This window comes from Pseudorca crassidens, chromosome 18, assembly GCF_039906515.1.
Source record: "Pseudorca crassidens isolate mPseCra1 chromosome 18, mPseCra1.hap1, whole genome shotgun sequence".
Classification (NCBI taxonomy): domain Eukaryota; kingdom Metazoa; phylum Chordata; class Mammalia; order Artiodactyla; family Delphinidae; genus Pseudorca; species Pseudorca crassidens.
The window spans coordinates 75,258,713-75,273,478 of NC_090313.1; the positions used below are offsets into that span (position 1 = coordinate 75,258,713).

Consider the following 14,766-nt stretch of genomic DNA (forward strand, 5'->3'; position numbering starts at 1 on the left):
CCCAGTTATATCCCCCTATGCCAGTTGCGGTTTGTGTTGTTAAATACTCCATTGAAAAAGATGCACAGGTTTTTGTTGCTGTTTGTGATTTCCGTTCGTGTTTCCATGATCACCAAAGCCTTTCTCACTCTAACATTCTATGACTGTGTTTCTAGGTACAAGTTTGTAGAACAAATTCAATTTGTGTTTTCTTAAGGCCTGGGAAAAGAACCCCATACGCTTAGTATGGTCCAGTGTAAAGAGCAGGCACCTTTAAATCAGATCTGAGTTTGCTTGAATTTTGGCTCCATAACTTAACAGCTATGTGATGCTGGCTTAGTGAGTTAAGTTTCCCATTTGTAAAATGGGGATGACAGAGCAGTTTTGAGGATTCAGTGAAATACTGTACATAAGGTCTACACAGTGACTGGCCCTAATTAGACACCCAGCAAATTCTGGTTTCTTCCTTTCTCTTTCAGTTCCAAATGTTTACAAATTTGAGGGATGCTGGCTGTGGGCTGTCTGTGGTCAGGGGCTTTTCTCTGTCCAAGCCTGCTCTGATCTACTCATTCCCTATTCACCTTTTGTTTAAAAATTAGTTTTATTGACATATATTTTACCTACTGTAAACTTCACCTATTTTTAAAGTATACAATTCAGTGGTTTTTAGTATATTCACAGAATTGTGTAACCATCATCACAATCTAACTTTTAGAACACGTCAACACCCCAAAAAGAAGCCCTGTACCCATTAGCAGCCATTCTCCATCCCCAGATGCCCCGGTGTTGAATGGTCTATCTATCCCCGTCCTCTTTCCACCTAAGCTCTGTAAGTTTTGTTGTGCAGTTTTGTGGAATGCATGTTATTTTGTTAACAGAACTGCTTGTGTTATAGTTTGGGCTTTTGCCCTCATCAATGAAAGTGTTCTTTCTAAGGTCACCATGACCTTTTAATTTTAAAATCAAACCAGTGCTTTGGCCCTTATCTTATTTGCCCCCTTTATGGCATTTGCACAGTTGACTGCTTTTTCTTTGTTGACACTCTTGTCTGGTTGTTCTGTCTCAGTCTACTCAGCTGCTCCATCGTGTTTAAACACGGGTGTTCCCGAAGGTTCCCTGTGTAACCTTCCTCTATTCGCGGGTAGGATCATTCTTCCATATTTTTACATAGTATCATTTTTAATATCTTTAATTCCTGTTAACGATTTGCTGCCCTACTGGGAACTTAAGTATACCTGTTTCTTCACCTCTCTAACAATCTTAAGTTTTGCTTTTTAAATTTGTTTTTCCATGTTTAATAACTATATCTTAGCCTTTATGGTTATTTAGTTTGTAGGATTTTTTTAGTTGCTTGTTAGGCTCATTCCCAGGTGTTCACATCGTTTGTATTTCCTCTTCAATTCCTGTTCCTAGTCCTTCTATTCCATTAAAGACTAGCCATTGGCCATGTAGATATTTGTGTATGATACATATTTTGAGAACTAAATCATTACCTGTCTTCTTAATCAAAAGTATTTTTTCTGATTCAGTTTTTAGTGTCAATTTTTTGTTGAATTAAATTTTTTAAAATGCATTTCTAATTAAATATGCTTACTTGACAAAAGTAATTTTTTCAGTGACATCATTTTCAAACATATTTGCCAGGCCCTTGCAGAAACACTCCCTGGAAGAAAATAATTGGACCCCCTTCTTAGCAAGGTGAAGAGAAAGCATGTCCGGAGAGAGTGTTGAATAAAGAAATCTCATAATGATCCTTTTCAAGAACTTGAAATCCAGGACCTAAAAGAAATCTCCAGTTCATGAGGGAAATTTTATTACTCTTATCATTAAGGAATAGCTTTCAATTTTAACTGAATTCTGTCCTTAATTTTGATTGAAATTTTAGATTTTTAAGAATCCTGTTATTGAATGAAGGTCTGCAGCCCTAGCCACAAGACTGTCGCCGATCCTGCCCACCCTTTGCTAAACTTCTTACCGCAGCAGGAGAGTAGGTGGGGTCTGTAGAGCCGTGTCGGGGTCTAGGCGCGTGGGCCTGGCTCCTGTACAAATCCCCAGTTCTTCCACCCACTCCTCCAACTGGGCATTATTCGTCACTTTGTCCAGTCAGGGTGTCAGGTGGAAAGAACTGGCACCTTGCAGCACTGCTAACATCTGTGTATAAAGACTTTCTTTAAATGTTTAAACAAACATATATCTGCCCCTTTGTTGGCCTAAGTAAGTAAAAACAAGCAAGTTAACAGCCCTTATTTTTTGATGCTTATGTAAGTTTCCCCAGTACTTAGAAGTATATTCTTCAAGTTTCATAGCATATCTGTAATTCCACTGTTGCAGTTCTGTTTTTACAAACCAGGAGATATGTTTTCCTCTCCTCCCATGCCTGTCATAAATTTGAGCCTTTGCTGTGCCTTCCTGCAAGTGGTAAAGCTTCAGATGTATTTCCACCCACTAACAGGTGATGTGCAGTGTTGGGTGTGAGAGCGGAGCGGCAGGGTGCTCAGGGTCTAAGGCAGGACGCAGGGGGCTTGTGGAGGAAGGTGCTGGTTTCCAGTCCTGTGGTCCAGCCGTTTAACCTGTAAAAGGGGCTATGAAATCAGAACCTCAGGATGATTCTCACAGTGCAGGGAGAACTGTACTGGTGTACTACACTGTGTATGTTATTTCTGGTACTAATAGATTCCTGAGTACATGTTTGTGCAAATGCCTTGTTTTAGATTTGCTCCGTGGAGTGGTAAGAACTTCGTTTGAGTGGAAGTGCTTGTGGGTACTTCCAGGTGCTTTTTGCGTAGAAGCCATTGCCATTGTTTTGTTGTGGTACAAACTGTTAATCGCTTTTTTTTCCTTTCACATCATCTGGAAACCACCTGACGCTCTCTTTCTAGATGCCCTGGAGCTTCTCATCAGAGAGTTGCCCTGGAGAGACGGAAAACTAGTAAAGCTCAGACGGAGATCGAGAATGAAAATGGAACCATGGTCATAGATCTTCCAGCTACTTTATCACCCGAAGCGGACTGTTCAGGGCCGACCCTGACATCGGCGTCCCTTCCCGCCTGGACAGAGGAGCCTGGCCTGGACAACCCCGCCTTCGAGGAGAGCCCTACCGGGGACAGTACGTGTTGGCCGCCTGTGTTCCTCGCCTCTTCTCAAACCGGGCGTTGCCTTCCTCCCCTCCACTCCCTGCTGCTCTCCCAACATGCGTTTTCTTTCCTCTTTAAAAAATTAATTTTGAGATATAATCCACATAGCACATAACTCACCCTTTAAAGTGCACAAGTCTGACAGTTTGCAGTTTAGAAGCAGAGCTCAGAACTTACTCTGAGGAAGGTGACCCTTCCCTCCCTCTTCTGTTTAGTCCATGATTCACTGGTTGTTAACCTGCTTCTTACTAGATGTTTGTGTGCAAACGCTTGTTGCTTCTTGACTAAGAAAACAACAACATCAAGAGCAACAAAAATAATACCGCAAATTAGGCACTCCCTGTGTCACACGTGTGCCGGACCCTTCCCATCTGTTAGCTGACTAAATGCCGCTGACGGTGCTGGGAGCTGGTTTGTGACAGGAGAGGCCTAAATCTTGAGACGAATTGGTCGGCTCGTGCCGCCGGGGAAGGGCTGGGTGTATATCTGACCCCACGGCCACGCCCGTGACTATTGCTCTGCTCTGGTGGCCGCCACGAATCTGACTGTACAGCCACTAGGAGTGAACAGAAGGCCTGTAGTCATGGATCTTGGACACGTCTTGATGGTTGGCTCTAGGCATTTATTTTTAAATATACTTTTCTTGAACAAATTCCAAATCTTACTACAAATTCAAATTTTTCCTGCCCCAGCCATAACCCTTTTCCAAGAGCCACCCCTTCTTAGAGCCTTTGGGACTCCTCTCTCACCCCGTGGCGATCACATACCACAGAGTTGTCTTTATGCTTCTTTGCACTGTTTACACGTGTTCCACCGACCAAACCGTCTCTCGTCAGTTAGGTCGAGATGACGTTCTCTTACTATTGCTCCATCAGATCACTGTGATCTGAGACGTAGTAACCGCTTGTGATAATTCACTGATCACCTTTGGGACAAGAAATGTTTAGATAATCTTAACAGATACTTTTTGTCATTCTGCTTTCCTTATCCAGCGGTATTGCATAGTTCTTTACCATCTGCTAATGTAAGATGACTTATTTACCTGAAGATGATAACCAAAATATAAAATGTTTCTCTTTCCATCTATTTCTCTCTCTCATTTCTAACTTGGCAGCCACACAGCAGCCACTTAGTTTACCAGAAGGCGAAATCACCACAATTGAAATTCACCGGTCTAATCCTTATATTCAGCTAGGAATTAGCATTGTGGGTGGCAATGAAACGCCACTGATTAACATTGTTATCCAGGAAGTCTACCGGGATGGGATAATCGCCAGAGATGGGAGACTTCTTGCTGGAGACCAGATTCTTCAGGTATCCGTTTTAATTACTGTGTTAACTTGCGCTCTTTTGTTCTTATTCATAAGTTTAGAACAGAACATTGTGGGCTTCCCTGGTGGCGCAGTGGTTGAGAGTCCGCCTGCCAATGCAGGGGACGCGGGTTCGGGCCCCAGTCCAGGAGGATCCCACATGCCGCGGAGCGGCTGGGCCCGTGAGCTGTGGCCGCTTCGCAACGGGAGAGGCCACAACAGTGAGAGGCCCGCATACCGCAAAAAAAAAAAAAAAAAAAAAAAAGAACATTGTGGTACTGTGGAACTTGAGTTGTATATAGGTTAGTTTTACTGCTATTATATGCAAAAGAAGTCAGAATTTATCTGTAGTTTCTTCTGTTTCCCCATATGCATGGAATGTAGTTTTTCTCCCTACTTTATTTCCAGTCCCGCATGTGGCTGTGCTTGCAGTGCTTGGGCTCTTGGGGCCGGCTGGGCTCTTCCCGGCTTGGTCTGCAGGGCTGGCTGGTTCAGAGCCGTCCCACCCATGCTGACATCCTCTGATTCCAGATCCAGTGTTCTCATCCACCCATCACCTGCATTGTCTAGTTTACCTTCCTCTACTACACTGATTACGACCGTCTGTAAAAGACAGACCGTGCAGCACTGGTTAGTTACAATTTATACCATGGGATTTAAGCCGGAATTCAGAAACCATGCCTGTCTCCTTGGCTCCCTAGTGTGCACTCCACCCTTTAACCCTTGGTGCTACCCTCACCTTCTCTGTCAGAAGATGACATTTAAGAAAAAACAGCTATTCCCCGAAAAGAACTAGCTTGGGACAAGGTGTTGTTTTCTTAGAGGGCACGTGGGGCTGAGGGGAGAAGGAGGGGAGGATTCTTCTGTATGGGACTGGACTTCTGTGGCTACTGGCCTGGGTATTTGAGTCATACAAGTGTAGATGATAGTTGAAGCTAAAAGAAACAGTAACCTCCAGAAGGAGAGAGAAGAAATACAAGGAAAACTATCTTCTAGGAACCCAAGCTCCAGGACTCCTCCCTCCTTCGTTGTTTGGTCCTCACCATGATGTGTTGACACCCACCCCTCATTCCCCCTTTCCCTGCTCCCTCTTCAGTCCAGGCCCCCACTGCTGTGTCTAACTCTGTACACACCCCACCAGACGTCCCTGCCGCCCAGCTCTCCGCTCTTCAATCCGACAAAATCACTGCCAGCTTAATATATCTGTAACTCTGCTTTCCTTGGGAAAATGTGACTAGAGCGTCACACCCAGACTGATTCATATTCACGGTCCTCTGTGGTCTCTTGCACAGCCTGTCATCTTCATCTTAACCCTTCCTTTTTGTTTCACGCATAGCAGCGGTAATGTTCTAGGCACTGTACTAGCCACTGAGAATGCAACTAAGAGCAAGGTACTCCCCCAGTCCTCATGGAATTTATAATCCAGTGGAAAAGCCAGACATGGCAGTCTTCTTGCCGCCACCTCACTCCCGATTCCAGGCTGTCCCACTGTGCTGGCTTGTCCACCTTCATCCTTAAGAGCTTTGCTCAGCCCTTCTCGCCCGTTCTGACCCCTCCTTACTTGAATTACTGACAGCGTTCACTGCTTTACTCTTCAGCTCTTGGCGTGTAATCACAGTGAGCTACTTAAATGGGCTTGGCTTTGTGTGGTGATTGCAGCCGCCCTGACAGTACCAGTTGTGATGCAGATTTCTCATAGTGCTGTGCATGTCATAAGCACAGGAAATACTTGCTGAATCAGTAAAAGAGTGGACTTGGCTATAACATCCTGTCGGGAATAGCCATCTCCTTTATTAAAACAAAACTTGGACCCTCTAGGAATTTTTCCACTCCCACTTGCACGCTGCCCCTCACGGTGTGTTATTCCCACTTTAACACACTCAGGCCCCAAACCCTTCCTTCATTGCCCTTAGCAAGGCTGACACAGACTGAGCTTTCTAGCAAGGTTTTGTTTCTTACTAAATACTAAGAAGAAGTAGGGGGTACAGGAAGTGTAACCAGTCCCGCTTATATAAAATCAGCTTCCTGATCATACCGTAGCTAGCTCTTCACTGTGTTTACTAGTAAAAGATAGCTATTTACTGTATGCTGTATTTGCTGTCATTTTATGACATTAGTACTCTGGCTGTGCCAGGCTGGCAAAACCTTCCCTGTGTTCCCGACTTCCCAGCTCGCAGTCCGAGTCTGCTGGCCGCCCTGACATTTTGACACCCGGGTGGCCCAGACCAGGAGAGCCCAGTGGCTCCTGTCTGCAGCTCGTACAGCGTTCTTTCTCTCTCCCATTTTCTCCCACTTCCAGCCTCTCTATTAATAAGTGTGCATTCATTTTTGTGTTTTCTTTTTTGCTACCAGTGATGTACTAGCATTGGGTATTAACATTTGTATATATTTCTCATTCTTTTCCTAAATTCTAAAGGTAAAAACAAATGCTTTGGGTTTTTTTGTTTTGTTTTTTTGCGGTACGCAGGACTCTCACTGTTGTGGCCTCTCCCGTTGCGGAGCACAGGCTCCGGACGCACAGGCTCAGCGGCCATGGCTCACGGGCCCAGCCGCTCCGCGGCATGTGGGATCTTCCTGGACAGGGCACGAACCCGCGTCCCCTGCATCGGCAGGCGGACTCCCAACCACTGCGCCACCAGGGGAGCCCCAAATGCTTTGTTTTTATCTGCATTTCTTTGAATACCATTGAGGTTAAATAGTTTTTCAGGCTTTATTTGCTAATATATTTCAGCAGCGGGCCTTTTACTCTTCTATTTTAGAGAATTGTGTTTAGTAATATAATTGAATCCTTACAACTCAAGTAAAGTTAGTTATCTGAAATTATTGACTGCATTTTTGGAAATTAACTCATAGCTATAAATTTACATTGTAGAAATTCCAAGGCACTATTATTGTTTACGGAGGCACACATATTAATATCTCTAGTAATGATCATCTTAATAAGTCCAGTTGAATGATTCAAATTGGTAAGAAAAGTAAGAACACATAACCTGGTTAATGGATTCAAAAGGATCTCTCCTACTGTGGGCCCTGACTTCTGCTCGGCCTCTGACTGGTATGCTGGAGCCAGTAAGTAAAGCCACGCCCCTTGCCCAAATGTGGAGTATTTATGGTCATTCAAAAGTAAACGCTGGGAAATAAGGCTGCTTGGAATTTTTTTACTACCTGGTTTACTACCTGGTCCAACTCTGTATAAGATACATAAATAATACAGTGAGCCCATCTGAAAATCCCCAGGAGTGGGAAAGACGGTTTATTTATAGAGCAAAGAGCTGTCAAGCTGCCTGTGCTTCTATTTCAGCAAACTGTGCAGTGACAGGGTGTGGCTTCGGTCTCCCCGCATCTCACACCCACCCACCCACCCACCCCTTATTCTACTAAGTAGCCTCTTGGAAGAGGAGACCCATATAACCTTCAAGGCCTTTTGTGATGCAGCCTTTTGAGCAGTTTGAAGAAAAAAATTAGTTATAAATTACATCAGTGTCACTATTAAAGATAATATAACTTTTGAAGTATTTTCAGTTTGATCCATCATCAGTGACTGAGGCATGTTCAGTTTTGAAGGAAAATAATTGCAGCCATATGTTCATTGCATTGGTACAAAACACATTTAGCCGAAGTGGTAGAGTTTACTATTGCTGGTGCTATTTTTACGAAGCCTGGAGACAGTATTTTATCTGGTCTCTGCTTTCTCTGCCTTTTGCCAGCCACCACACATTCATGAAGGAAAAAATCTTCCAGCTGTGGGATATTCCACACCTACTTCCCAAGGATGCTGTGAGGCTGCATGGTTGCACACGGCTATGGCTGGATTTCAGCCAGATATTTCGTAAAGTCATTTGTGATATACCTGAATATAAGACGGAAAGCTGTGAGCCTAGAGATAGGTAGCTCTTAGCTGAGTAGCCAGAAATGATGGTTTTTGATTAATGGATTCATGTCAGGCTAGTTTTTTTAGAAACTGCCTTAATTCTCTACTTGACCCTGTATTCAGTGTTTTTATTGAGGGCTTGGATGGCTACCAAATGCATAGATGTTGCAGACTGGGGAGAATAGCAACTTTGTGTATGCCATCTATGAATTTGATGACTGAATCTTTAAAGATGCCAACAGGCCAAAATCAACAAAATTCAAGTTAACGGTGTTCAAAACTATCAACCCTAGATTAACAGAAAGGGGGGAGGTCTTGCTTCACATAGATTTCATGTGAAAAAAATTTAACCTCACACCTCACCCAGAGCCTGTCACATAACCGGTGTTCAGAGCGCTGGTTCCCCCTCACTTTCACCTCAGGCAGATTCAGAGGAGCTCTCACTGTGATAAATACCAAGAACTGTGCTAATTCCTCTAACTAGGTAAATAACTGAAGGTGGGTATATTTTCTCAGTGACGTTACAGGTCCAAGGATCAGTCACTGTACTTATTTCAAGGTTATAAAGTTTAATAAGTAAATGTTCTGTATTAAATTATGCTTATTTTATAAGATATGTTACACTTGTGTGCCAGATAATTAGTGGAATTATGATTATCGGCTCTTCTTTAAAGTAAAAGTCACTCATCTAATATAAGGCTGTATACTTGAGTGCACCACTTTCCTTAAAACTGTTTTCTCTAGCTTAAGTGTATTTCATTTTGGAAAAGTAACTTTGTAATCCAGTAGCACTTCAGTTTCTGTCCCACTAGAACTAGTCTTTCATGAGCACTTGCCCTGTCTGATGTTGTCTAGTCGTGCACTTCCTGACCCTGTGAAGTGGATGGTAAACACGTTTTACAGGTGAGGAAACAAGTTCTGTAATTTGCCCGAGGTTATCCAGCTATACGGCAGAACCAAGGACCCTCATTCAAGACTATCATTAAAGCCTGTGATCTTGACGACTATTCTCTACTTAATGCTAGTCACTGTAAGTTAATTTTAGGAACGCTGTACGTTTTAAAATGTCTTTGGAGTGCTTGTCTTTGTAAGTAACGATTGTGTATCATTTTCACAACGTCAGTTTCCTTCGGAACCCTTATATGAACATTGCTACAAGCTGGGAGGATAAAAAGATTGTCACGCTTCGGCCGTCACCCTCTTTTCCAGGTCAACCACCACAACATCAGCAGCGTGTCCCACAACCACGCCCGCGCCGTGCTGTCGCAGCCCTGCAGCACGCTGCACCTCACTGTGCTCCGGGAGAGACGCTGCGGCGGCCGCGCGCACAGCCGCCCCGTGGGCGGCTCACCCCCGGAAGAGGTTTTCCAGGTGGTTCTTCACAAACGGGACTCTGCCGAACAGCTCGGCATCAAACTCGTCCGAAGGACCGACGAGCCGGGCGTCTTCGTCCTCGACCTGCTGGAAGGGGGGCTGGCGGCGCAGGACGGCAGGCTGAGCGGCAACGACCGGGTGCTGGCCGTCAACGGCCACGACCTGAAGCACGGGACACCCGAGCTGGCTGCCCAGATCATCCAGGTGAGCCCCCTCGCGCCCGCTCCAGGCCCTCAGCCTTCCTGCCGTCGCGCAGCCTTGGTTCTCACTAGCAGGGGACACAGGGATCCAGGGGGTGCTTGAGACTTCGCTGGACAGTCGAGCACAGCTACCTAATTCTTCACAGTCCACACCAGTCTAAGCTCAGCCCAGGTGACTCCCTTCTGGTGTGCGCACCCATGAACTTGTAGGCGGGCTGTTTCTGGAGGAAAGGCCCTAGGTTTCACGTGGCAGATGGCAGTGTCCACACTTCACAAGGGAGCAGGTGAGACCCCCAAGGAGCTGTGGTCACCGAGGGTGTAGCTCACCTGGTCTCTTCACTCACCTCTCACCTTTACTGCACAATCCATGAAAATGAGGGGGAAAATCACCTTTTATTCAGAGCAACTTATTTCTATAGTGCCTTTTTTTTTTAAAGGAATTCAGAGCATTTCAAACACATAATATTGTCCTCACAGTATCTCTGGAGGTAGTCATGATTAGAGAAAAAACATGTTTTTAGTAAGAGCATCAAAGCAGATACATTAAAACCATCCGAGAAGATCTCTGCAGCGTGCTGTGGCGTTTAACGTGGCTGTCTCCTGCAGCCTTGTACGAGGGTGAAGCAAAATGGGAGCGTTTAAGCGAGCACCACACACACTACCAGTGGAAACCATGCATTAGTTAATATAACCGAACTTTTGGAATTAAGGTCGGTTGATAGTCACGAAAATAGGTATATATATATACATAGAATCAAATAACAATGAGATGTTAACACTAAGAAAACCCACGTCTCACTCCCCTTTAACCTACTGCCTTTTCTCCCACTTTTTGGTTCAATATAGCCTTAAGGAAACACACACACACGCTCACAGCCATATTGCATTGAGAGGCGGTTCAGGTATTGGTTTTATTTCATAGACTCGAGGCTTAAAAAAATTGAATGCCTTGAAATCCCCTCAAATCAGAGGCAGCATTCGGGGCACCAGGAGCTTTACCTGTGGATCACGCCAGCCGCTGCACTGCTGAGATCAAGTTCATCTTGCGGGGGAGCAGGGGGAGAAGAAGAAAGTTAATCCATTTTGGGGATTTGTTAACAGAAATAGGCAAGTCGAGTGGACTTTCTGAAGTGAGAAGTCCGATCAGTAAGATGGAAAGGAAGAGAGAAATATATTGCCTGTATATATTTCAGGCAATGTTACAGTACACTAATTCCTAAATAGATGGTCCTTACTAGATTTCTAACCAAAATGTAGAAAATATAGTTACACAGGTAGAAAACACATTTAAAATTTTTCATAATATATTTTATTTGGATTTTTATAATGCAAATAGTTGCATATTTTGTGCTGTGATTTTTCCCAGACTATAGAAAACTCAAGTTGCTCAACTTCTTTTTGAAAAAAAATGAAGTCTTATTGAGGATTATAAAAATAACACATATTGCATGTCTAAAAAGGAGCACACTGAAGATAAAATACTGAAAAGAAGTTACAATCAAATCCAGTCTAAACACCCCAAGCTGTATCAATGTTAAGTGTTTGGAGGACATCCTTACAAACTTTTGAGTGTGTATGTCCACAGATAGATACAAATTTACACAATACTTACACACGTGCTTATCTTGTAAATTCTGAGTTTGCAACTTTGTCAGCAGTATGTTGTGAACTTCTCACCATGAAAGTGTAGAACCCCATCATGATCTTTACTAGCTGATTCAATGTTCCCCTATTGACAGACTTTCATGTTTTGTTTTCATTTTAAGACATTTTGCTAAACTTCCCTCCAGAAAGATCAGATCATACCAATTTATACTCCCAGCATCAGAGTGTACTACTCAACTATGACTTAAGCGTATTGTTATTTGAACATCTTGCATTTTTAAAAATCTTGAATTTAACAGAACTTTTTTTGCTGTGTTTGAATCCCTGACATATTAGATGTGCAATCTGTTTAAAGTCAGCCTAAACCCAAATGTTGGTCCATCATTAAAGTCCTAAATGCCCACTTCCATCACATGCACAGAATTTTGTCTTTCAAAAAATCTAGAATGATTAAGGATTTGTTTCTATTAATAATAGGTTTTGCATATGCAGGGGTTTTCCAGTGAAAGTTGAAATACTAATTAGAGTATTTGGTGGTTATGAGGCAGTAAGCAGTAATGAAACTAATTCTGTACATGTACATTGAAGTAAAGTCACAGATGGAGCGTCTCGCCACTTCACGCCGTGCAATCACATGATGTGAAGTGTGAGAATTTTCAACATCAGGATTCTACTCTGTATTTACCCCTTAGATCAAGTACCCAGACTCTGTGCTTTGGGAATCTGGCCACGTATTGATTTTCTTTCAGTTATTTTGAGAAACTTGTTTGAAATTTAGTTGAATAAAATGCTTGAATAAGCAAATGTTTTTTAGGTGGACATAAAAATTAACACTTATTCTCCAGTTTAAAAACTAAAAATAATACAGTGATATATGTCAATTTATCTCAATAATACTTGGGGAAAGAACTGAAAATAGTGATTTCTTAACATTACTGACTGTAATCATGGGGGAGGTCCCCACTTTCTACCACAATTCCTTGAAAGCAGGCCATCATAATTTCCCATAGGAGTAATAATGCAATTGGGAATTGTGGTCATGACCAAGAGTCACCTTCAAATAAATCAGGCCTGTACTTTAAAAGCAAAGATAAAATAACTTTTAAAAATAGATGTACATCTACGTTTAAAATATATATGGATATAGATAATGGGCCTCTAAATTTAAAATGATAGTCACAAACCTCTAATACGATAATTAACACAGGTGTGTGTGCAATATTTATATAAATACAATCTTATACAGGATCTCTAGAATCATTCTTTCCAGGATTATTTAAGCTGATGTCCTATTTTTGACTCAAACTTCTAGCAAACAGAAACAAAGCTGTGCATAGTTTCACTGATTATTACTTCCAAAATAGCCACCATGGAATATATTTGTAAAGTCGCAGTGGATTTTAATCAGGTTTCGAATCAGTTCTTCCTCTTTTATTCTTTTCTTTGCTCTCTCCCTCACAACACCAAGGCCAACCTTGAAGGGGCAGAGAAGTATCAGAAGAAAGTTACCCTTCAGGAAATCATGGGGAAAGAACAAGGGCAGTTTGCTTTGCCTGGGTTGTGTGGAAGCGGGCTTGGGGAGAGTCTGTCCAAGAGCCGTGCACATGCGTCTCAGCTGCAGACGTCTTAAAACATGAGCTCACGAGAAGAGCTCCCTTCTCCGACCACCGGGTGCCTGCAGTCCCCCCCAGGCAAGGCACTGGCTCGGTGAGGAGTGCCTGTGCTTTGTGAAATGAGAAGCATCGTTAATGACTGGCAGTCGTGTCTGTGTGTTTTCTCCAGGCTAGTGGCGAGAGGGTGAATTTAACAATTGCTAGACCAGGGAAACCCCAGCCTGGAAACGCTGTCCGAGAAGCAGGAACTCAGAGCAGCCAGCACCACGCACAGCCGCTGCCTTACAACAGACCCAGCTCACATAAGGTAAGGTGCCTTGTTTGTGGTTCTTAATTCATCCACCCTCAAAGGATGATCATTACAAGCTGGGAGGATTTATGAGGGCTGTTAACTCTGTTGGAGAAAGTGCACTAGGTGTTTGGGATGCGCAGTGTGTTTTGCTGCCTTGGAGAGTGACTGCATTGTCTCAGTCCCTCAACCAGTAGAGTTTCTTGGTGGGGAAGGACCCTCTGCCAGGTGATTGATGAGAAATGTTTGACTGTCCAGAAAAATCTTCGGTTTGTTTAGTTCTGCTTGAAAGTGGGGCTTATCTCGGCTTACTCATTTAAATGTGACAGTTGGTTATGTAACTGAAAAAGCATAGTGAAGACAATGATTGACAGCCTGTACTTAGCAACTGGATAGCTTGCCTACAACAGAATTAGATATGTGCATATTAAACATATAACTCATAAACTTCGATAGCTACATGTATAGCATATTTTTTGTTATATGAATAGTATAGGAAGACTACCCTAAATATTTTAAAATTCCTGTATGTTGAGGATTTTCCCTGCTTCTTCAGTATTTTACCGGTTTTATAATATATACCAAGGTCATTTACCTGTGCTGAGAATCTTGATACTGTCTCACTTTAGTTGCAGAAATTTAAAAAGGGTGGTAGTTCATTTTTCTTTTTTTTTTGGTAGTTCATTCTTGATATTGTTTCCTTCATCTGAGCTCACTTTCTGGTAGGCTGGGGTTTCTTTGGTTTTTTTTGTTTCCTTTTTTTTCGGCTGAGCATGTGGGATCAAACCCGTGCCCCCTGCAGTGGAAGCACGGAGTCTTAACCACTGGACCACCATGGATGTCCCAGGCTGGGGTTTTTTAAATGATGTTTACTCAACTGTGTGAAAATACAAGCTAAATATGAGCTTCCAAAGTCCTTCTCTTTAAGTAAAATTATAAGTTACTAAACAAAAACATCTGTTGGTCTGCTTAAAACCACAGGAAGTTCCCTGTGTGCTAAAATGACTTCTTAATGTAAGTACAGTATTTGAGAGAATACTTACCTTTGGAATGTCACAGGTACCCTAAGAAAGCATCCCTTAAAGGCACAAGTACTTTTCGCCCATCAGGCTTATCTGGTTTTCAGAGCTCAAGTAGAGACTTGTCACTGGTCTTTGGTTTAGTTAATATTTTTAAGAAAATGTAACCACAGACTTGTTCTCATTTCTGAACTGAAACTGAAAGTATGAAGGAAACCTATAATATTGCCTTCATGATGATGACTATGAAAAAGGAGTTATTGTTTTGGAGTTTTGAATAGTTTCATATGGCTTGTCCTTTATGCATTACATATATATTCCTAAAATTACAATATAAGGCAAAAATTGATTATTGACCCTTTTATGTCACTG

At 42.8% G+C, this 14,766-nt stretch overlaps 1 protein-coding gene and 1 long non-coding RNA gene across 6 annotated transcripts in view; one reads left to right on the plus strand and one right to left on the minus strand.

Moving 5' to 3' along the window:
* Positions 1-14,766, plus strand: part of LNX2 (ligand of numb-protein X 2) — an 85,849-nt gene that overhangs the window by 49,774 nt on the left and 21,309 nt on the right. For all 3 annotated transcript variants that reach the window (XM_067713628.1, XM_067713626.1, XM_067713627.1), the window contains exons 2-5: positions 2,859-3,085; positions 4,228-4,427; positions 9,504-9,872; positions 13,256-13,393. In XM_067713628.1, the coding sequence (XP_067569729.1) occupies positions 2,947-3,085; positions 4,228-4,427; positions 9,504-9,872; positions 13,256-13,393 (846 nt within the window). In that variant the 5' untranslated portion in view covers positions 2,859-2,946. The remainder of the gene's footprint in view (positions 1-2,858; positions 3,086-4,227; positions 4,428-9,503; positions 9,873-13,255; positions 13,394-14,766) is intronic.
* LOC137211298 (uncharacterized) overlaps positions 1-14,766 on the minus strand; it is a 53,144-nt gene that overhangs the window by 8,115 nt on the left and 30,263 nt on the right. Inside the window, exon 5 of one of the 3 annotated variants that reach the window (XR_010937015.1) lies at positions 10,775-12,947. The exons of 1 other annotated variant lie outside the window; for it this stretch is intronic. This is a non-coding gene — a long non-coding RNA (uncharacterized lncRNA). Of the gene's footprint in view, positions 1-10,774; positions 12,948-13,387; positions 14,172-14,766 lie in introns of those variants that run through there. One more of the 3 variants, XR_010937017.1, reaches the window with a different exon arrangement.